This window comes from Polyodon spathula, chromosome 13 (assembly GCF_017654505.1).
Source record: "Polyodon spathula isolate WHYD16114869_AA chromosome 13, ASM1765450v1, whole genome shotgun sequence".
In the NCBI taxonomy this organism is placed as follows: Eukaryota; Metazoa; Chordata; class Actinopteri; order Acipenseriformes; family Polyodontidae; genus Polyodon; species Polyodon spathula.
The window spans coordinates 29,020,229-29,042,973 of NC_054546.1; the positions used below are offsets into that span (position 1 = coordinate 29,020,229).

At 38.8% G+C, this 22,745-nt stretch overlaps 1 protein-coding gene across 1 annotated transcript; it reads left to right on the forward strand.

Moving 5' to 3' along the window:
* Window positions 1-1,442: 1,442 nt before the first annotated feature.
* LOC121325369 (ephrin type-B receptor 5-like) lies at window positions 1,443-22,464 on the forward strand. Its single transcript, XM_041267813.1, has 5 exons — window positions 1,443-1,610; window positions 17,733-17,797; window positions 20,686-20,952; window positions 21,100-21,260; window positions 21,662-22,464. The coding sequence occupies exons 1-5, from the start codon at window positions 1,535-1,537 to the stop codon at window positions 21,972-21,974; spliced, it is 882 nt and encodes a 293-aa protein (XP_041123747.1). The 5' UTR covers window positions 1,443-1,534; the 3' UTR covers window positions 21,975-22,464.
* Window positions 22,465-22,745: the final 281 nt, after the last annotated feature.

Sequence of the window (22,745 nt, forward strand, 5' to 3'; positions counted from 1 at the left end):
ATTGCCTTAAGCCTAGGTGTAGAGTTGGGAATTTATAAAAAGAAAAAACATGTATAATTACAGGTATGAAAACTTTTAATGTTTTAAAGATAGCCTTGCAGTAAAGACAGACACCATTCACAAATCACCTTCAATGGTAATGCAGACAGACACCCCCTTTGTCAATCCATTGGCACTATAAATTAAGCAGTGTAATGGTTCTGTCTTATACTGAGGGGCAATGGTAGCACAAGTATAAGCAGCTACAGTGGGATGAGGGTGCCATTGGTAGAATGGGACCACATTATGCTAACTACACCCTTCCCAAATGACCTTCAATGGCAATGCAATGGTTTTATATTATACTGATCAGCAATGGTAGCAGAAATATAGGACAGCTACAATGGGATAAGAATGGTAGAATGGGACCACGTTATGCTAACTACAGCATATGATCTTTAACGGTAATAAAGACACAGACAATAGCACTACCATTGCAATGCAATAATGGTTGTATATTATACTTAGGGACAATGACAGCAGGCAAACTGAGCAGCTACAATGGGATGAAGCTGCCATTGGTAGAATGGGACCACATTATGTGAACTACCCTTCCCAAATGATTCTCAGTGGCAATGCAAATATACACTTTTAAAAGTTCAGCATAGTAAAAGCATAGCAAAGTGTAAAAAAGTGAAAGCATGGTAAAGCTTAGGTAAGCATTTTAAAGCACATTTAAAGTATATTACAAAGTATATTCATAGTATAACCATGAGAAAAGCACGGGAAACCTCCACATTTACCATGTTAAACTTGTAAAGGGGAACTGACAGGCAGACCACATTACAAGGGCAAAATATTGGCTATGAACTAAGGAGGAATGAACACGCATAGACGGACAGAGAAATGCATTTATGTGTGCAGACGGACAAACAGTTAAAAGCACAGATGGCACTTTTTAGAGCAACAGAGGTAATCAGACAGAGGGGGAGGGAATGATGGAGGGATCGTAGGAGGGATTGGTAAAGAAGAGAGGCGGGAGTTAGAGAGAGAGAGAAATAGAAAACTGCAACCACGCTCAAGTAACTTGTTAATTATTGTGCTCTGTACTAGAACTGTATCTATCTGTATGACTGCAGTCTATCTATCTATCTATCTATCTATCTATCTATCTATCTATCTATCTATCTATCTATCTATCTATCTGTATGACTACCTGTTTATCTCTTGTCTATCAGACTGCAGAATCGCAAGTTAACTTGAAGCTTTTTGTAAAACAGTCAAGCAGTCTTCTTCATCATTCTCATTTCCCCCTGTCAAAAATTTCCTCTTTCCCTTATCGTTTTCCCTCCCCTCCCCCAGTTTTCTCCCTCTCCTCTCTCTTCCTCCTCCGTTGTCTGCCCTTCTCTTTTTTCTCCCCCTTTTCCTCCTCTCAATCCCCCACCCCATTTCCTCCTCTTCCCCCTCTCACCCCATCTCTCTCCATTCTCTCCCCTGCTCACTCCCTACCAGCCTCCCTCTCTCTCTCTCTTACTCACTCGTTTGTTGGCTAGCAATGCGGTTCTGTTCATCTCCCCTCTGGGTTTGGATTATCTCAGCTTTGACCCGATGGACCGTAGAACCAGTAGAAGGTAGGTCTAAACTGCCATACTGGCTGAACTGGTGAAATTAAGCATTAAATACATGCTGGCTAGTTACAGCTACACCGATGCATTCCTGTTTTCAATTCTGTATCTGAGACATATAGACAGATGGACGGTGGGTTCAAACTCCTATACTCGTCTGTAGTGGTTTAACAATGAATATTTAGGCTGGTGATTGATAGCTGTACTTTAAACTGGTCCTAAACCAGTTTACAATTTATTTTTGTACTAGCATATTAATACTATATTTGTCAATCATTATATACCTGATTATTAAGGCTATAATTTTACAGTTATAGGAGGCTGTGTGATCCAGTGATTAAAGAAATGGGCTTATAGCCAGCAGATACGTGGTTCAAATCCCAGCTCAACCACTGACTCATTGTGTGACCCTGAGTAAGTCACCTGTGCTCTGTCTTTGGGGTGAGACGTTGTAAGTGACTCTGCAACTGATGCATAGTTCACACATTCTATTCTCATATCTTGTAAAGTGCTTTGTGATGGTGGTTCACTATGAAAGGTGTTTTTATATATAAAGATTATTTTTATAATTATGCATTCAAATTTTTAGGTTCCCCACCTGACATAGATATATAGACAGACAGACAGTTGGTCCACCATAATGGTGTATTAATTCCACACTATATAATGTTAAATGCATACAGACTCATTGAGAGTTGGTTTACGAAATAGATTCCACAGTCAGATAGATAGATAGGTGGTTGGTTCCAACTCCAATACTGGTTTATAACAGTTATCCTTGAGCATTTACAATAACACAGACTGTACAAAAGTGCTTTGTACAGTCTATGTGTACAGCACAGCTATAGACCCATTAGCAGACCACAGCAGTATCATCAAGGCAATTTCACAATGGAATTGATAGGATCTTCAATGGCAATGCAGAGAGGCTGACAGACAGACACATTACAATGACAATGTAATCCTAATTCTGTATTATAATAATGGTAGCCCAGGTATAAGGCCGCTACAATTGGATGAGGCTGCCATTGGTATAATGGGACAACAGTATGCTAACTATACCCTTCTCAAATGATCTTCAATGGCAATGTAGACACACAGACAATGGCACTACTGGGGTTATAATATAGTATAGGATGAGGCTTTATAGATGTTTGTCCAACATGTTGGAAACAAAATGGAAAGTATAATAATAATAATAATAATAATAATAATAATAATAATAATAATAATAATAATAATAAATAAAAACAATAACAATAATAATTCTCTATTTCTTATGGTACAAGACTACTGTCTGTCTCCTCACTAATATAAACTAATAAAAGTGAATCTGTCCTGTTTCTCATGGTATAGCTTTTCTTTTTAGTAAGAATACAGACATTAGTTTTGTACTGAAAGAGACAAAGAAAAGTTCTTATATTAATTTATAATGAAAAGACAGACAGTAGTCTTATATAAAGTGACAGGGAAAGTGAGCCAGATTCACAGATTCACTTCCATTAGTTTATATTATTAAAAAGACAGACAGTAGTCTGTAACATAATTTTTGTGTCACAGGGAATGGGGTTTAATCGATGGACAAATTAGCTATTTCAAAAAAAAGCAGTACAAATGGATATATATATATATTATATATATCAGATATATTTAAAATTTGTTTAAAACTTTTAGGAGGAGGGAGTAAACTTTGACGACCAGCGACAGAGGAGAGAGAGCCCGAGAGAGAGAGAGAGAGAGAGAGAGAGAGAGAGAGAGAGAGAGAGAGAGAGAGATCAAGGAATGGAGGTTTGCTTGAACATGTTGAAGGCTGAGAGCCAGACTTTAAATAAAATCTGTGCCAGCTGTCAGTTTTACCGATATATGAGAGCGAGGGAAAGAGAGAGAGAGAGGAGAGAGGAGAGGAGAGAGAGAGAGAGAGGAGAGAGAGAGAGAGAGAGAGAGAGAGAGAGAGAGAGAGAGAGAGAGAGAGAGAGAGAGAGAGAGCATTTTAAAGGTTCTTGGAAATCATTTCACTCTTGTGCTTACATGCAGCCGCAACTAGAAATTTGTGTTTTTGTGAACAAAAACAAAGCATACACAGGGGCAAGGGGAATTGGCATTCTGATTGAATGATTTGTAAACATGAAACAGGTATGTGGAAAATATCTTATCACTGCTATGACCAGAGGGTAAAACAATGTGGGAATGTGACAACTGTTCTATCTCTATACAACAGAAGCCAAAATGCTTCCGTGTGGCATACATGCATACATACATTTTTGTCATAAGATTCACAAAATATGAAGCAATAGGTCTCAAAACCTTAGTAGTCATATTAGGGTACAATCTAAAGTGAAGGGCACTGTTAGATTATTACTTGATCCTAGATGACGTAAAACACAACAGGTTCCAGCCCAGTAGTCTTCAATGAGCAGAGTGTAGACTGGTGGGCATGAGATAGGAGCTGAAGAAACAGACTGCAGAACAATAATAAAAATTAGGGCTAGTGTATCTTATGGAATGGATTTAATAAAACAAATAGATAGATAGATCACCTACAATGTAAAGAAAATGCCTTAAAATCACAAAAACAAAGACAATTTGAATGTTTCCTTCTTAATAGTGACCCATTGGAAATTTAGCATTTCTAGAAATTTCTCGAAAGCAAAGAATTACAGGAAAAATTGGTTTGTAGCAAAAGTTTTGCTTTTGTGGATAAGGAAAAAAATGACAAGAGATAGATGTCTACAATTATTTATTTCAGCAATTTTTTTTGCAGAACTCCAAAAATGCTAATTCAAAAGTAGTCATACCCTTTGATGCTACGATAGTATTGTCTACAAAGTGCTAGAAAATTCAATATGATAATGCAGAACCTAATTCTAGAAAAGTCTAGAAAATGCTTGATTGTAGGTGAACTTTCCGAGAGTATAAAAGGGTTAGACATAGGATGATTGCTGTCATTATCAATAAGTCAATATGGGAAAAAGTAAACAGCTATCTGAAGACTTTAAGCAGAAAATTATTTATTGTCATAAAGCTGGAGAAGGATACAAGAAGATTGCCAAGAATTTGAATGATGGAAAATTTAGTTCCAATACATGGTAAAATGGATTCCATAGCATACCAGACGATATTGGCCAATCATCTGAAACCCTCCGCTAGAAAACTTGGTATAAAGAACAATTGGACGTTCCCACACAACAGCGATCCAAAGCATACATTAAAATCTATTTCAAGGTTCTGGAATGGCCTAGTCAAGTCATGATCTAAATATGATTGATAATCTTTGGTATGAGTTGAAGAAGGCTGTGCAATTTAGACAATTTAGCATTGAAGGAAATTTAGCATTGAAGAATATTAAAAAATCACTAAAGAATCATGCCAAAAGCTCATTAACAAATATCCTAATTGTTTGAAAGAGGTTATTATTGCTAAAGGTGCCTCAACTAGCTAGTCATTTAATTTTCCTTGTCAGGGTATGATTACTTTTTTTTTTCCTCATCCACAAAAAAACAACTTTTGTGAAATTCTCGATTTTAAACTGTGTCACATAATGTAACCCCTAAAAGCTTGCATAGTGTGTTTAATAAGGTATCCACATTACTTAAGTGTCAGCATTACTTCGTACACGAGATTATTGCAAAAATGAAGCACACACACATACTTACATATCTATATATATATATATATATATATATATATATATATATATATATATATATACTATATATATATATATATATATATATAGCTCTGGAAAAAATTAAGAGACCACTGCAAAATTATCAGTTTCTCTGGTTTTACTATTTATAGGTATGTGTTTGGGTAAAATGAACATTTTTGTTTTATTCTATAAACTACTGACAACATTACTCCCAAATTCCAAATTAAAATATTGTCATTTAGAACATTTATTTGCAGAAAATGACAACTGGTGAAAATAACAAAAAAGATGCAGTGTTGTCAGACCTCGAATAATGCAAAGAAAATAAGTTCATATTCATTTTTAAACAACACAATATAGTGTTTTAACTTAGGAAGAGTTCAGAAATCAATATTTGGTGGAATAACCCTGATTTTCAAGCACAGCTTTCATGCGTCTTGGCATGCTCTCCACCAGTCTTTAACGTTGATGTTGGGTGACTTTATGCCACTCCTGGCGCAAAAATTCAAGCAGCTCGGCTTTGTTTGATGGCTAGTGACCATTCATCCTCCTCTTGATCACGTTCCAGAGGTTTTCAATAGGGTTCAGGTCTGGAGATTGGGCTGGCCATGACAGGATCTTGATCTGGTGACCCTCCATCCACACCTTGATTGACCTGACTGTGTGGCATGGCGCATTGTCCTGCTGGAAAAACCAATCTGGCAACCTTGTACTTGGCTTGATTCATGCGTCCTTCACAAAGACAAATCTGCCCGATTCCAGCCTTGCTGAAGCACCCCCAGATCATCACCGATCCTCCACCACATTTCACAGTGGGTGCGAGACACTGTGGCTTGTAGGCCTCTCCAGGTCTCCGTCTAACCATTAGACGACCACGTGTTGGGCAAAGCTGAAAATTGGACTCATCAGAGAAGATGACCTTACTCCAGTCCTCTATGGTCCAATCCTTATGGTCTTTTGCAAACCTCAGCCTGGCTCTTCTTTGCTTCTCATTGATGAAGGGCTTTTTTTCTAGCTTTGCACGACTTCAGCCCTGCCCCTAGGAGCCTGTTTCGAACCGTCCTCGCCATGCACTTCACCCCAGCTGCCGTTTGCCATTCTTTTTGTAGGTCACTTGATCTCATCCTACAGTTGTTGAGTGACATTCGAATGAGTTGGCGGTCATTCCAGTCAGTGGAGAGTCGTTTTCGCCCTCTGCCGGTCTGTAGCTTTGTTGTCCCCAGTGTGTGCTGCTTGACCTTGTTCTTATGAACCGCCGTCTTTGACATTTTAAGGATGGAAGCAACCTGACGCTCACTGTATCCCTCTGCCAGTAAAGCCAGAATTGAACCCTTCTTTTCCTCACTCAAAACTTTCCTTTTCAACTCTTTGGGCATGGTAAATAGTTATTTTTTGATTCCAATTACTTTTGAGGTACTACTAGCACTGTTTTGCCATCCAGCCGGTCCTATTGCAAGAGGATAGTGATGACCACAGGAGTGTTTTTTGTACTTTTCCTCGTTAAATAAGATTTGGTTCAGGTGATTGCCTAATCAGTACCTCATTCAGTAGAATGAGGTGTGCCTGTGTTGGAATTCAACAGACACTGGAATGGAATGGCTGCCATACATGTAGAGATGCTGATTTAAGAAAAATTTTCATTGGTCTCTTAATTTTTTCCAGCGCTGTATATATATATATATCATAGATAGATAGATAGATAGATAGATAGATAGATTCTGTAGTCAGATAGAGATACATACTCTGTTGTGTGTGGGAATCTTTTGATTCCAAGTCTGTTGTTTTATTCAAACAGTTCCTGCATCTATAACCTAGTTTGGAACAAAAGGTCAAATCACTGACCTGCAAGCTGAATTAGAGAGCATGAGAGTTTGAGAGAGACAGAGTTTTTGAGAGCGAGAGTGAGAGAGAGAGAGAGAGAGAGAGAGAGAGAGAGAGAGAGAGAGAGAGAGAGAGAGAGAGAGAGAGAGAGAGAGAGAGAGAGAGAGAGAGAGAGAGTTTAATCCACCAAAATAATCCCTTTGGCATGTCAAACAAATATCGTCAACGCTGCCCTATACCTGTACTCCCATTGCCCTTTAGTATAGAATATAACTACTGCCATTGCTTTGGTCACTGTCAATGGAAAATCATTTGGGAAGGATATAGTTAGTGTAGTGTGGCCCCATTATACCAATGGCTAGTGCTACCATTGCTCCATAACTGAATACACAACCGTTTATTTTGAGGAGGGTATAGTGTCCCTTAAAAAATGTAGCAGAGTAAAAGCAAAATGGAACAAGGCATAATGAATATAAATCACATCGAGAGGCTGTGTGGTCAGATGAATAAAGAAAAAGGCTTGAAACCAGAATGTCCTCGTTTCAAATACCCGCTTACTCACCTACCCTGAGCAAGTCACTTAATCTCTTTGTGCTGTCCTTCGGGTGAGATGTTGTTGTAAGTGACTCTGCAGCTGATGCATAGTTTACACACCTAGTCTCTGTAAGTCACCTTGGATAAAGGCATCTGCTTTTAAAAAAAAAAAAAAAGTATGATAAAACATATTAATAAACATGGCAAACCAGGGTAAACGATGGTAAATACATAGTAAAGTTCAGATTAACCATTATCGACAGTCTCTTATAATACACCCATTACTGGGAGCTACCAACATTGATCACAATTGATGAAAACAGAGGTGCAACACCGAGACCAGAGATCACATTTATTTATTATGTATTATTTAAAAAGAACAAAGTTAAAAACAAAGCCACATCTGGTCCAGACAGCCTTCACCAGGCTGCAGGGAATAGACACAGCCCCCACACCATGGAATACATCAACACCTCACCTCAGTTAACTCATCAAGAAACAATCATTGAAAATTAGCAACTCAAATATCATAAGTGGAAACAATGCTATTAGAATACAATACAATGTTTGAAAACATGTATACTTATATTTACTATTATTTTATTATCACACATTTCATTATTACCTAATTTAAAGTTTGATTTGATTCCTAGTATAAAAATCAGAAAAGCATTGGGGGAAAACTGCAGTTTTTTTGAGCATGAAAATCAGCAGCAAAGCATTTTTTTCTTGACGGTCCCGGATAATATTTCAGTTCTGCTAATATGCAATTGTGGTTTGGAAAAAAAAAAAAAAAAAGCCTCGGGAAAAACTAAAAGAGGCTTAAAAATAGTTTCATGAAGTTACAGCCGGATTTTCACATGGATTTAATTACAGGCACATTATTTACGGTCTGTTTTTCATTAAAGCACATATATTTTACGCACATTTAGTAATATAGAAAATAATACGTGGCTGGAAAATGCGGTCTAAAAAAGCATTGGTTAGCACTCCTGTAAATTGTATGTGTGTGTGTGTGTGTGTGTGTGTGTGTGTGTGTGTGTGTGTGTGTGTGTGTGTGTGTGTGTGTGTGTGTGTGTGTGAGTGAGTGCGTGTGTGTGTGAGTGAGCGTGTGTGTGTGTGTGTGTGTGTGTGTGGGGGGGGGGGGGGGGGGGCAGGTATTACTATATACCTGCCCAGGTATATTACTATACCTGCCCCCACAAAGATAGTAACTCCTGAAAAACCAACATTGTGGGGACGTCCCCACTTTGTAAAACATCTTTCTAAGAACTAAATATGCCTTTAAAAAAATAAATAAATAAAAGTGCCAAAATATTTTGTTTACCCTGTGTGGCGTTTTAAATGACTAGAGTTAGAAATAGTAAATAAAAATATAGTGAAAGTCAATGAGAAGTCCCCACAAGTATAGGAATACAAACGTGTGTGTGTGTACATGAGAACAGAATTCTTTTTTGTACATATATATTTATACACTACCCTACACTGGGACCTAGCAGTCTGAAGGAATATGTTAACATACTAAGATAAGGCGGGATGTTGAGGTCCTGCCAGGACTCAAAGTTATAGAAGTCGTGATCAACACTCCTTGAAAAGGGGGCAGTGATAACATTGCTAGTGCTTAAGAGAGAAGAGAATGGGTTTTGAAGAAGCTTTGGTTATCAGTCTTTTAAGAAGTTTTATTTGAATGTAGTCTATCAACCCATCTCAGATTTATTAAAGAATTCCCATATTCATTGCAAAAAAAGAAAAAAAAGAAAGGAAAAAACCATTAAAGTATAAAGCCAATATAAAAATTCTAAACTGGGATGCCAAAATCTGTAAATAAACCTCTACCTGGTTGCCAATAAATTGTATCTCTAATGCAAAACAGCTGGGGCTGAGTTGCAAGAAAATTGTGTGGCTTACCTCAAATATCCCAGCTCTGTTTTAGGGAATTAGGAACAGAAGTTTTGCAGCTTCCAGCTACATTTTCAGAATATTTCGTTTCTTTACCTCTTTAATGTGTTTAATATGCTATTGTGCGCATTGGCCATTTCTGCTCAGATCACTATTGACCTTCCAGATCCTTTTCAGTCTCTGCAGCTGCTTCTGAAAAGACTCCTAAAAGCTGAATTTCGGCAGTGAGGAAGTTTGGAAACGACCATGAGGAGTGTGCTACTGTAAATTCTGGCCCCTCTGCAATTGGCAACTGTGAGATAGTACAATATAAATATCTATGCAAAAGTTGCCACTGTTTCAGAAGGTGTGGGGGCCTTGAATTTGTATATTGTACTTTTCCGTGTATCATTCCCCACGGCTAGCAATAATTGATAAACGGACCGATGTATTATTGATTGCGAGGTGTCCGTGCTCTCTGCTTTTTGACAGAAGAATGACTGCAGTAAGTCCTTTCAATTTTTCATTGTGTGCTAATGTGCGCTTAAGTGTCCCAATGCATTCCTTCTTGCTGTCTTTTACACGTGACGGGAATCATAAATTGCAAGCACAGAAATGGATTGAAGACACATTTCAGTATTCGTCTTTATTACAATAAGTTAGAGACTCGTCTTGAAATGGGCTTTGTTGTCATTCTTAGACAGATAGACAGACAGAGGGCTATTTTAACAATCTCTCATTCTTTCGTCTCACCTTTATCTGAAGGCCTGGGTTCCAATCTTGTGGTTCTACCAGATTTCATAGTGTGGTCCTGTCAGGATTGCCCTGTGTACAGTACAGTAAAGCAAGGCTCTGCTCACACACAGCAGGCAATGTCTACAATATCTCTAAGTCTGTCCTATGAGAAATTACTATCCTCACTTCTGTTTAAGAATCTGAATTTAGTTCTGGTTGATATTTTAATCCTTCAATTTAAAAGATTGAAGGTGATTTTAAACTCTGATGCTAAATCTAAAATGTACCTGATAAATGGATTTATTTCTTTCAAAACAATAATTTAATCCCTGTAGCTGCACATTTTAATGTATGTCTTTGTACTCCTCTCTTGCCCTTTCTGATCATTTCCCTCAATGGTTCACAATATTGAGATTTTCTTAAATGATCTCTTACTTGATACATGTGCTGTTATGCTTTTTGTCTTTGCTTCCTGGTTTTTGAGAAATCATGTGAAAATGTGATATTTCAATGTGACCTTTCAACTGGAGACATCACAAAAAAAAAAACAATATTTCAACCTTTCCATTGTAAATAAAGCCGTACTACACTAGGTGTTACATAATCACAAACACACACACACACACACATTTCAGAAGGCTGTATCACATCAATATCAGGGTCTACTATATATTATAAAGACATTTCAGATGGCTGTATCACATCAATATCAGGGTTGACTATATGTTATAAATATATAGTTGACCCTGATATTGATGTGACACAGCCATTTGGCATTTCTTTAGAATATACAGTAGGTATGAAGGACAAACATTTATGGCATACTACACTATATAGTACATTGAGTATTTATCAGTAAGTAACACATTTAAGTTGGTGAAAAAACTTGATGTTGCAATGAGCTAAAACTACATGTGGATTAAAGTCCATTCTTCCTCTCTTTCTCTCTCTTCTCCTTCCTCCCTCTCTTCCCCTCTGATCTATGTTTTGCAGTAAGTGGACCAAAGGGGGGTGGGGGTAAGAATATCCATCTAACACAAAGCCCCTCTGGGCCTAACAGACACTAATACACGGTGACAGAGCAAGTCAGCAGTGCGAGAGAGAGGGGAGAGGAGGGAGGCAGAGAGAGAGACTACAGGGAGAGGGAGAAGAGAGAGAGAGAGAGAGAGAGAGAGAGAGAGAGAGAGAGAGAGAGAGAGAGAGAGAGAGAGAGAGAGAGACTGCAGAGAGTGGGAGAGGAGGGAAGCAGAGAGGCAGAGAGAGAGACTGGGATAAAGAGAGAGAGGAAGAGAGGAGAGAAGGCATGGGACAGAGAGATAGGGAAAGTGGAGAGAGCAAGGCTACACAGGGAGTGAGTGGGGTTGTGTTTCTCTGGCTATAATGAAAATTCTAGAATTATTTAACCAATGCTTTACAATCCATTCCATAACTCTTATCATCTTTATTAATACCATAATACTGATCCCTATTTGAAGAGTGCTGGCCAGGGCTTTAAAATAAATTTCATATCTCTTATTATCCTTAGAAACATTATTACTGATCCTCCTTTGAAGGAGTGCTAACCAGTGCTTTTAAAGGAATGGTAAGGCTATTAACTCCATGTTCTTACTTTGCATTAGCCCTGGCAACAACATCATTTTTTGCGACAGTGCAACTTGGGGCTTTTAAATACACTTCCTTACCTCTTTCTACCTCTAGTAACACCCATCCCCCTCCCCTTGCCTCTGTAGCTTTTATAAATGGCACCTTTTTAAAGCTTTATACCAATTATACACAACATAACATGCTTGAACCTCTCTGACTAAACCTGGTGGACAGGTTCTGTGGGCAGATGGAGCTTGAATGATGTGTTCCAGTCTCTGCACCCATTAACTTACACAGTCAACATCTGCATCTTCATAGCGTCTGACACACATGGTGGAACGTATGGTGTGCAATTTTGTACTTCTGTGTAATGGGTTTCCAGCAGGAAATGTAATAAGAACCAGCTTTATACTGTATGTAACTGTGTATTGGAAGAATATTGCATCCACACTGGAAGATCAGTTCATATGATTGAGTTTCAGTCTCCATAGTTTTATACATTACACAGCAGTGCGACCAACAATAATTCAGACAATTCCTTTAGTGATATTTTGCCAGTGGCTAATAAGAGGTAAGAAATTTGATTTCCAAAAAGCCATGGTTAGAACTCCTTTAAAAATAATAATTATGTTGCCTGTAAGGAGAAAAATGTAAAATGCATTGGCATTATATTTGTGTGAAGCCACATACACTTGTTAGCCTGAGAGCTATTCCATACATGATTTAAACGCATGGAAAGTACTACAGTCAGTTTGACCTGATATCACTGCTGAATTTTGTGCTCTCCTGGTTACAATGCTTACCCATGCTTTACCATACGTTCACTATACTTGATTACATTTTGCTATGCTTTTACTGTGGGAAACTATTATAAGATGGTGTAACAGGGAGAGATCTGTACTGACTCTGCTGGCGTGTTCACAGGCTGCAGGAAGAGGGCGGCAGTCGTCCAACAACCGCCTGTGAGTCATGGCAGTGACACAGGGAGGTGGGAAAGTGGGTGTGTGGACTTTCCCCCTCTCTGAATGGCTGAGAGGTGCATCTTGGGAGATTGTTAGCCCTATAAATTAATGGTCTGTTGTTTCCTCAGATCTGCCCTTTTAAACTCATAGAGTGCGCGGAAACGCTGGTCCACGACTGAACTGAACGGAGGTTCAGAGCGAGACAGTGAGGGAGGTGAACCCTTGGGCAGATCCCTGAATAAGGATAGCCGAGCAGGCTAGGTAGCCGGCAGCGTAGGACGGTGATCCGGGTCGCACGGGCAGCGGCGACTGGGATACTGCTACAGAGTGCAGCACCTTTTCTTTGTAGTTTTGTTATTGTTTTATTTTTCCTGTTTCTTTGTGCCTTCGATTTTTGTAGTATTGTTTTGAAGCACCTGCGAGTGCGCCTGAACTGTTTACCCTTGCTTGGTATTCCCGTGGTTCTGTTTACCATAGTTGGTAAGCAGACCACGGACCAACAGCACCCTCTGCGGGCTAAAGAAACCCAACGTGCCCCTGAAAAAAAACTGGGCACCTGTGTGGTGTTTTCAATTACACCTGTCTGTCTCCTGGTCAGTGAATTACCCACACCCCTTCCACAGGTGAAAGTGGTTTCCCCTTTAATGGTAACACCATAGGCTATATTCGCAGGAATTAACATTCACGTTTGTATTCCATGTGTATGGTATTAGGTAGGTCCACTTGCACAATTTTGCTAAGTAAAAGGACATAAATTTCTAAGGTCATTTTGCTTAGTTTGAAACAAAAAGATCTTTAATATGTATCACATCTCCTCATGTTAAACACCACACTAAAGACTGAGTCAAAGTAGGCGACATGACCTTAGAATGAGCATCATCTGGACCTAAACAGGATTCAAAACACATGGGAAAAGTGAGACAATAAACAAGTTCTGCAGATATACCCCCAACACCCTTACAAATGTCTGCCATGATATTTTTGAGGTTTTCCCCCCATGCTTACCGATGGTTATACTATACATTTACCATAGTTCAGCCTGGTTTGCCATGTTTATTAATATGCTTTACCATACCTTGCTATATGTTATAATGCTTACCTATGCTTTACTATGCTTTCACTATGCTTTAATACACTTTGCTTTGTTTTTTTCTGTATAGTATAGCCATGGGAAAAGAAAGCATCTCCAAAAATGGCATGGTAAACTTTTATAAGGGGTTATCCATACAAAAGATCTTCTTCAAATCTCAGTTTACATTTCCCCATAGACTCCAGTGTTAAAGCCAGGCTGTTTCTACCCTTAGACCCCAGTGTTAAAGCCAGTCTGTTTCCCTCCATAGACCCCAATGTTAAAGCCAGTCTGTTTCCCTCCATAGACCCCAATGTTAAAGCCAGTCTGTTTCCCTCCATAGATCCCAATGTTAAAGCCAGTCTGTTTCCCTCCATAGACCCCAATGTTAAAGCCAGGCTGTTTCCCCCTATAGGTTTTCCTATAGGTTTTCCAGTTTCAAGTAGAATGCTACAGAAAAGAACTGTAGACAGGCATCAAATTCCTATGAAGACCACTACCTGAATCATTGCTGATACCACTGCTTTATAATATATCAAACTGTGGAGACGGAAACTTGAAGGAACTGTCTATGTCATTTTGGCAACCCTTTGCAAAAAGATACAAAAACATGGAATCTTGGGAAACTATCTGAATATTTTTTTGTTGAAATGTAGCCATAGGCCAATTAAATATTATTATTATTTTCTGCATACTGATTTAAATAAATGTTTACAAGATATATGATGGATTAGCAATCGAAACAGTTCAAGATTTAAAGTGACTTTAACTGTGAAAAACTATTTTGCTTTTTAAATAAATGTAGTTTACTCTGAGCCATTAAAAAGTAAATACATCTGTTATTTCAACCAGCATTGCCCTGTGTACAGTACAGTGAGGCCTTGCCCAGCGCACAGCAGACAATGCCAGCGCACTGGATTACAACTGTATATAGACACCATGTTGGGAATCTGCTATACAGGATTTTATATTGAGGTCTTGCCAGCATTGCCCTGTACAGTACAGTACAGTACAGCAAGGCTCTGCCCAGCACAGAACAGGCAATGCCAGTAAAACCCTGAGCTTGTGAAATACCCATTATGAATATGGAGACTTTTTAGTTGTATTTATACCTATTGTTTGTAACCCAGATCTGAAAATAAGATATTTACAATGTATTAAAATGCAACTATTAAATATCAATGGTTTCAGTTTCAGTATTGTATTTCATACTGGTATTTTGTATTGGGAGTGGAATTTCTCCGGATTCAATGCCAGACTGAATTTTTTTTTTTACCGGGTCTCATTTTGGAATCTATGCTCCAGATTCCACAAAGCAGATTTCAGAGTCTGATCTAATGATCCTTAAATTAAACAAGGTTTAAATATACTTTCTTTGTCATATATTGAAAAAGAAAACCCATGCACTTTAGTGTGCTGCTGATTTTTACTGCACTCAAGAGGACTACAGTAACTACGGTAACTACAGTACTCTGTGAATCCAACGTATATTTGTTCCCCTGAATATTTGTTCACACCAGTGAACATTTCTTTGCCTCTACATGCGTGCTTGTTACTTATCCTATTTTAATGTAAATTATGCATGCAAGTTGCTAGTAAATGTTTGCTGGCCTTTATCATGTAGTATTGTACAAAATGGTACAAGTTTAGGATTATTGTTTGGGGTTTGGCTCTTAAAGTTAAGGTTTTAGTTAAAAGTTCATGGATATAGATGTGCATGCAAAGAAAGAGAAACAAGTGTTTGTTACAAGAAAATAAGGAGTTACAAATATTCAGACGGGGAACCAATTCCTGAGTAATGGTTGCTAGGGGGGACATAATAGTCTCTAACACAGGCACCTATAAAGTGATCAGCAACATATATATATATGTTTAATTTATGGATTAACAAAAATTGAATTGATTAAAGCTCATTTGTGCAATTAATTCACTTTCCTTTAAATGTCCCATTAGATACTTTTGGATTAGGATTTTTGATTGTTATTTGCGTATATGTCTGTACGTATGTACTGTAGTTTTCTTTTTTTTGTATCCATTCATTTACAGTACTATCTTGTGGAATGAACCACTGCTTTATTATGAATCCATTTTTCTGCAGAAAGGATCAGATCCCTTGTGTAAAGAGTCTGAGAGCTACAAATCTGCCAGCCCCCATCTATGATTATTATCCAGAGAGATTCTAGAAATGTCTTCGATACACCAGCCATGCGTCGTCTCACTGACTGGGTCCAAAACACTGCACCCGGCGCCAAGGATATTTTTATTCATTTAACCAGGAGATTTACCCATTGTGACCAAGGCCTAGTTTACAAAAACCATCTTTAAGATCTTTAAAACCAGAGAAAGAAAGATGATCAAATTCCACCTTCATTCTGTGATGGAAACAGTCCCACGTCTTTGGGAGTTGATATGAAAATTATAATTGTCCCAAACGTGTTTGAACCTGTAGAACAGTGAAATGAACAGAATCCTGAGAGCTCAACTCTAGCCAATGTTCGTCCTTTCTACCAGAACACTCAACTAGGGAGGTACTGTACCAAGCCTTGGAAAACTTGAAACAATACCAATGAAAAAGCCTACGGTTGATAAGCCTCATTTTATGTATTTCTGGCAATGATGTGTCAAAGAGGAACATTCTAGAACAAATCTGCAACATGAATTACACAGTACACATAGTTTATGTAGAGACTGCTTACAAGCAAACTGGCAAATAGAATCATCATTGTCAAAAACAGGGAAGATAGCAACAGTCACTGACTTTAACCTGCTAGACAGGAAAAATGCTGTCCTGTTCCTAAAAAGAAAACCTAATTTATGTCCTAACTTTAAAAACATTTTATCAATATGGTAATTACAAGTAAGATGACCATCAGTATTTCATACTAAATATGTCTTGGATCAGCAATGTCAATGCAATGGTTCTGTATTGCACTAAGGTGGATGGCGAAGACAGACACACTGTCAGATCGGCAGACAGAAAGTGGCACTATAATGGCAATGCAATGGTTCTGCATTATATTAAGGGTAACTTAGATGATTGGTAGAACTCAACCACAGTATGCTAACTACTGTATGCACTTCCCAAATGATTTTAGTGGCAATACAGATAGACAGGCAGTGGCACTACAATGGTAATGCAAAAATGGTTCTGTATTATACTGAGGGAATAAAGTATGGGGCAGCTAGAATACATTATGGATACCATTGATAGAGCAGGACCACAGTTTGCTAACTATACCTTTCCTAAATTATCTTTATTGGCAGACACACAGTTACACAGATAGGCAGTGATATTTATACAGTACAACGGCAAGCTACAATGGCATGATGCTTCCAATGGTTGAATAGGACCGCAGTATGCTACAGTAACTATGCCTTTCCCAAATGATGTTCAATTGCAACAGAGACAGAATTGCACTGCAGTGGCAATGCTAGGGTTCTGTATGATACTAAGGAGCAATAGTCAGGGGTGGAGTAAATTCCTGTTTTCCAATACCAATTCTATTTCCAGTTCCTTTTTAAAATCAATTCGCAATTCCAATTCCCTTTCCCGTTTAATCAATTCCAACACATTATTAATCAAAATTGCAATTAGCCACGTTCTGTTAAAATGAGCTTTTCTCAGTATCAACACGTTACTTAAATTGAAGTGACTGTTTTGTAGTCAATTAAATTGGCATCAAATGAAATCAGTTGAACAATCACAACAATTGTTATGTGTCTGAAATTTTCAATTTTATTTCCTTTAAAGAAATTGGAATTGAAATTGGGAATTTATTCTGGAATTGTGATTGGTACTGGAAATGGAATTAAAGAACAGGAATTGCCCCTACCTCTGGCAATGGTAGATAGATACCATGCTATAAAGACACTTGTGTTGTTTTTTCTCTTGGCAGTGATGCTTCTTGACACGACTCATTCAACGGCTGAGATGGGATGGAGCACACATCCAGACACTGGGGTAAGCAGTAGTATGTCTGTGTGTCTTCATATAGTGTCTTCAGATATGGTACACCGCTGTATTCTATGATTTTCTCCTTTGTCTGGTAAAAGATAACCAGTTTACTGCTGTATTGTTTTAACCAGGCCTGAATGACACAGTTCTTTTTCACATATCCATTTTATTTTATGTTCACAATCCATTTGACTCGCTGTTCCATGTAGATTGTATAAAGTATCCATATAGTCTTTTCTTATATTTACCTTGCCACTTTCTTTAAATCTGCCTTTAACTGGCTTTGAGCTGCTCTGATCTTATCTGGAGAATTCTAAGTGCCAGGACTGAACAGCTTACCTCATTCAATTTAAATCATGTATCAATATGACTTCTCAATTCTCTCTCTCTCTCTCTCTCTCTCTCTCTCTCTCTCTCTCTCTCTCTCTCTCTCTCTCTCTCTCTCTCGTTCTAATAGTCAATTCTCATCAGGACAAACTGGGATTAGACAAATTTCTACATGGTACTTGGCAAATTTAGCAGTCACTTATTATAAATGACTTCTTATGATACAGATTCACTTAACACCAATTATCTGGTTGTGCGAATTAATAAAACATTGCTCAAAATGTACTGTAATTGAAATTGGATTACAGGGTTACTCCAACATCAAAAGAAACAGACACTAGAATTACTGAAAGACTTTTTTTTTTTTTTTTTGCTGGTTGCTTGAACTTCGCATTAATGACAGTTGACTGTATATACAAAGAGAATATGTGTGGAATGACGATACGAGGTAGGCTGGTTAGTCCCGACACTTAGGATTCTCCAGACAAGCTCAAAGAAGTCTAAGCCAGGTAAAAGCAGATTTAGAGACAATGATAATAAGTATGGGCAGGACAATTCTGAGGATAACAGACCTCCTCGGAAAAAGCAGAATTTACACTCTTTCACAGTTTCGCCATGTTCTACAGCTACATCGTCCTCTTAATTTTCATAAACTGACTGCTAAAGGCACCTGGATTATATACTTAGTTGTTCAGTTCCAGTTTTGTTAAATGAACAAGTAGCTTTGTCTCCTTTAAAAAGTAGGAGTTAATTAAAGACTGGAGTTAAGGCTTTGAAAATGTGGCCCAATAAGAAGTCTCTTGTGATGTGATGTGATGGTTTTTGTTTGACAGTTTCTAAAGATTTTACTGACACAAATGCTTGCTATATTAAATTGAAAGTTCTTAACCCATCCATTGTTTGATATGATTATGTTACTTGATTTTCATTTTTATCAGCCATTATTAACCCAAATACTAAACACATACTACTCCCCAGATAGCTACTTAAAAGTTCTGCATTGTTTTTGCATATTTTCCCACAGATTTGGATTTAGTAATAATGTGCTGGAGCAACAGAACCTAGAATCACTGAGAATGATTGCAATGCCCTGAAAGATAATTAGTGACTAATGTGTTTGGTAGTGCTCTAAGCCGCCACTCACAGAAAAAGATTTGACAGTTTAGTCCTTTTAATCAGCCATAGTTGCACAAAGGCTGCTTCAAGCTATTTTCAAAGAACTGCAAAAACAAAACATGAAGCATTTTTTATTGAACCGAAACAAATGATGTGGTCTCAAGGTTTGAATTATTTCACCAAGGGTGTTTGGCAGCCCTCTTTGGAGAACTGGCACATACATATAAGTTGTATTTTTTAAACATATTTTTATAAAGCAAAATGTTGGTATTCATTTGGAAATATTTAAAATCATGATACTGAATCTAATATAATTTATAAATGTCCCGTTATAAAAGCTGACCAGTTCTTGCACAGTATTTTTTAACCCCATGCTTTTCTCATGGTTATACAATGCATTAACCATAGGTTACCATGTTTTTTAATGTGTGCTATCATACCTCTCTGTCCTTTACAATACTTACCTATGCTTTATCGTGATTTCACCATGCTGGTGTAAATAGTGTGTGTGTGTAAGGTTGGCAGGGATGGGGTTAAATCTGTCCCTGTCGGCAATCACAGGTGTGGCCATTCCTGAATTAGGTAATTGGTGCTAATTGGGGTGTGGCCACATGTATAAAAGGAGCCAGAATGAATTTTTTTTTTTTTTTTTTAACTGAAGTGGGACACTGTCCAACTGCTGACACTGCATGTGACAGTGTAGCATTATGGCCCAGGCTGGCTACCTGCAGGAATCAGACCCAGAGACAGAACACTGCAGTTTAAGCACACATTTAATAAACATAAAAACAAACAGGAACAAACAAAACACTGCACAAGGGCCAAAATAAAAGGTTTTAAAAAGAACAACACTTGTAGATTTAACCCCATTCCTGCCAGCCTTACATCAACCCACACACCATTTACACCAGCATGGCTTCTGCCCTGTCACACTATGATTTTACTATGGGAAACATTTAGTTTTTTTTTCTTAATGTGCGTTATCATACCTATCTGTGCTTTACAAAGCTTCCCTGTGCTTTCCCATGCTTTCACTGTGCTGTATTACACTTTGCTGTGGAAATATCTTTTTTTAGTCCTTAAAAACATTATTTAAAACAATCCTTAACCCTGCAGCGCTCATTTCTGCATCACTATGATATACTGATTAGCCACCCCTCTATTATATTATTTTTATTTAAATCCAGCCTCACAAATATTTCACATGCAGAACATTATGTGTTGCCAGAAAGTGAAACAAAAATAGTTTTGTACAAAAAACAGAATCCAGTTACACAAATAAATGATGGTTTATATTTTTGATAAGTCTATGTTCTACTTCCTTGCCATAAATTATTGCAAGTATTTCTCTCAGTATTTCTCTCTCTCTCTCTCTCTCTCTCTCTCTCTCTCTCTCTCTCTCTCTCCTCTCTCTCTCTCTCTCTCTTTCTTTCTCTCTATCTCTCTCTCAGTGGGATGAGGTCAGTGTCCTGGACGATCGCAACCAGTTGATTCGCACCTACGAGGTCTGTAACTTCAACCTGCCCAATCAGAACAACTGGCTGGCCACGCCCTTTGTGATGCGAGGCCCCGCCACCCGCATGCATGTGACACTGCGCTTCAGCGTGCGAGACTGCAGCAGCGTGCGGAACGTGGGAGCAAGCTGCAAGGAGACTTTCACCCTGTACTACAAGGAAGCTGACTCCCAGACAGAGGCACTGCAGGGCTGGGGAGAGACGGTGAGGAGAGAGAGGAGACAGAAGAGAGGAGAGGGGAGTGGAGAGTGAGGAGTTGGGAGTGAGGAGTGGAGAGAGGACAGCTGGAAAGAAACCTTCACAGGGAGGCATGGCTGCTGATTCTGACCGTGTCTTGTGGTGGTTTTGCAGGAGGATGACGGAGAGCCGGGAGGTGGTGGCTGGGTGAAGATTGACACCATCGCTGCTGATAAGAGCTTCTCCAGAGTGGAACAGAGCCAACAATATGAGAGCAAGAAGGGCCACAGAATGAACGTCAAGACCAGGAGCTTCGGACCACTCACTCACAAAGGGTGTGTCTGTCTGTCTATGTGTTTTCATGCATGTTTGAGTCTGACTGCATGTGTTTGCCTGTCTGTATGTCTCCATGTGTCCATACGTGTACATCTGTTTGTTTGTTTGCATGTGTGTGTCTGTCTGTGGGTGTTTGCGTGTGTGTCTCTCTCTCTCTCTCTCTGTCTTTCCACTTTGTATGTGTATGTGACTCTATATGTGGTGGGACTGTCTATATGTGCCGGTCTGTCTGAGTGTCGGTCTGTCAATGTGTGTGTCTATCTTGTTCTAGCTGTGACAGTGTGTTTGTCTCGGGTCTGTATTTTGACTCTCTTCTCTCTCTCTCTCTCTCTCTCTCTCTCTCTCTCTCTCTCTCTCTCTCTCTCTCTCTCTCTCTCTCTCTCTCTCTCTCTCTCCTCAGCTTCATTCTGGGTTTTGTGGACAGTGGCGCCTGCATCTCTCTGGTTGGTGTTTCACTGTTCTACAGGAAGTGCCCCGAGACATTCCATAGCCTTGCTCACTTCCCGGATATGCCCTCAGGGGCAGAGCCCTCCTCGCTGGTGCCGGTGGACGGGAGCTGTGTGCCTAACGCCCAATCCCAGACAGCCACGCCCCCCAAGTTGCACTGCAATGCTGATGGTGATTGGATGGTGCCTGTGGGGGTGTGTGTATGTGAGGCGGGGTTTGAGTCCAATCAGAACGGGAGCGCTTGTACTGGTAAGACAACAAGATGATTCGGAAATACTAAAAGCAGTTCAGTGGGTCTGGACTCACAGTACTTGCTGTTGTACAGATCAGATGGCCAGTTTCACCAATTGTACTTCAATGAATAATGTAAACCCAGTTAGAGGGTTCGCAGCCTCTCACCTACCTGAGAGTTTGTAACAAACAAAGGCTCTTTATTGGGTAAGGAATTTTTGCTATTTACACCAGAGTGTCAATAGTGTAATTTTTTCAGAAAGGGAAAAACACCCCCAGTAAAGTTTTCATACCCGAAATAAACAGCTCAGGCATTTCACGTAGGGACGGATCGAAGGGGTGTAATAGGAGGATTTGGTAGCCACTGACAGACAGTAGAGATTGGAGAGAGAAAGTTGGCATTACCACTCAGGCTTGCAGATTCATTACAACCAAAACAACCATGTGTCACTACCAGCAATAACACAGTAAAAGCACAACTATCAAAACAAAACACAGTAAAAACACAATTAACAACACAAAACACAGTAAAAACACAACTAACAATACAAAACACAGCAAAAACACAACTAACAAAACAAAACATTTGTATGTGCAGACCTTCAGCCCTTCCACAGTCTGGCAACATGTGTCAGCTGTTTTAATTAATTTTGTAGTTCAAATTGTAATCCAAGTTTGTTATTGTAGGGCTGTGCAGATACATGTTTATACTTGACAGATACATACCGCTCCTAATGTATAACACTGGTATATAATTCACTCAGCGCTTAAATCACTCAGGGCAGAGGTTCATTGCCAGTGATGTG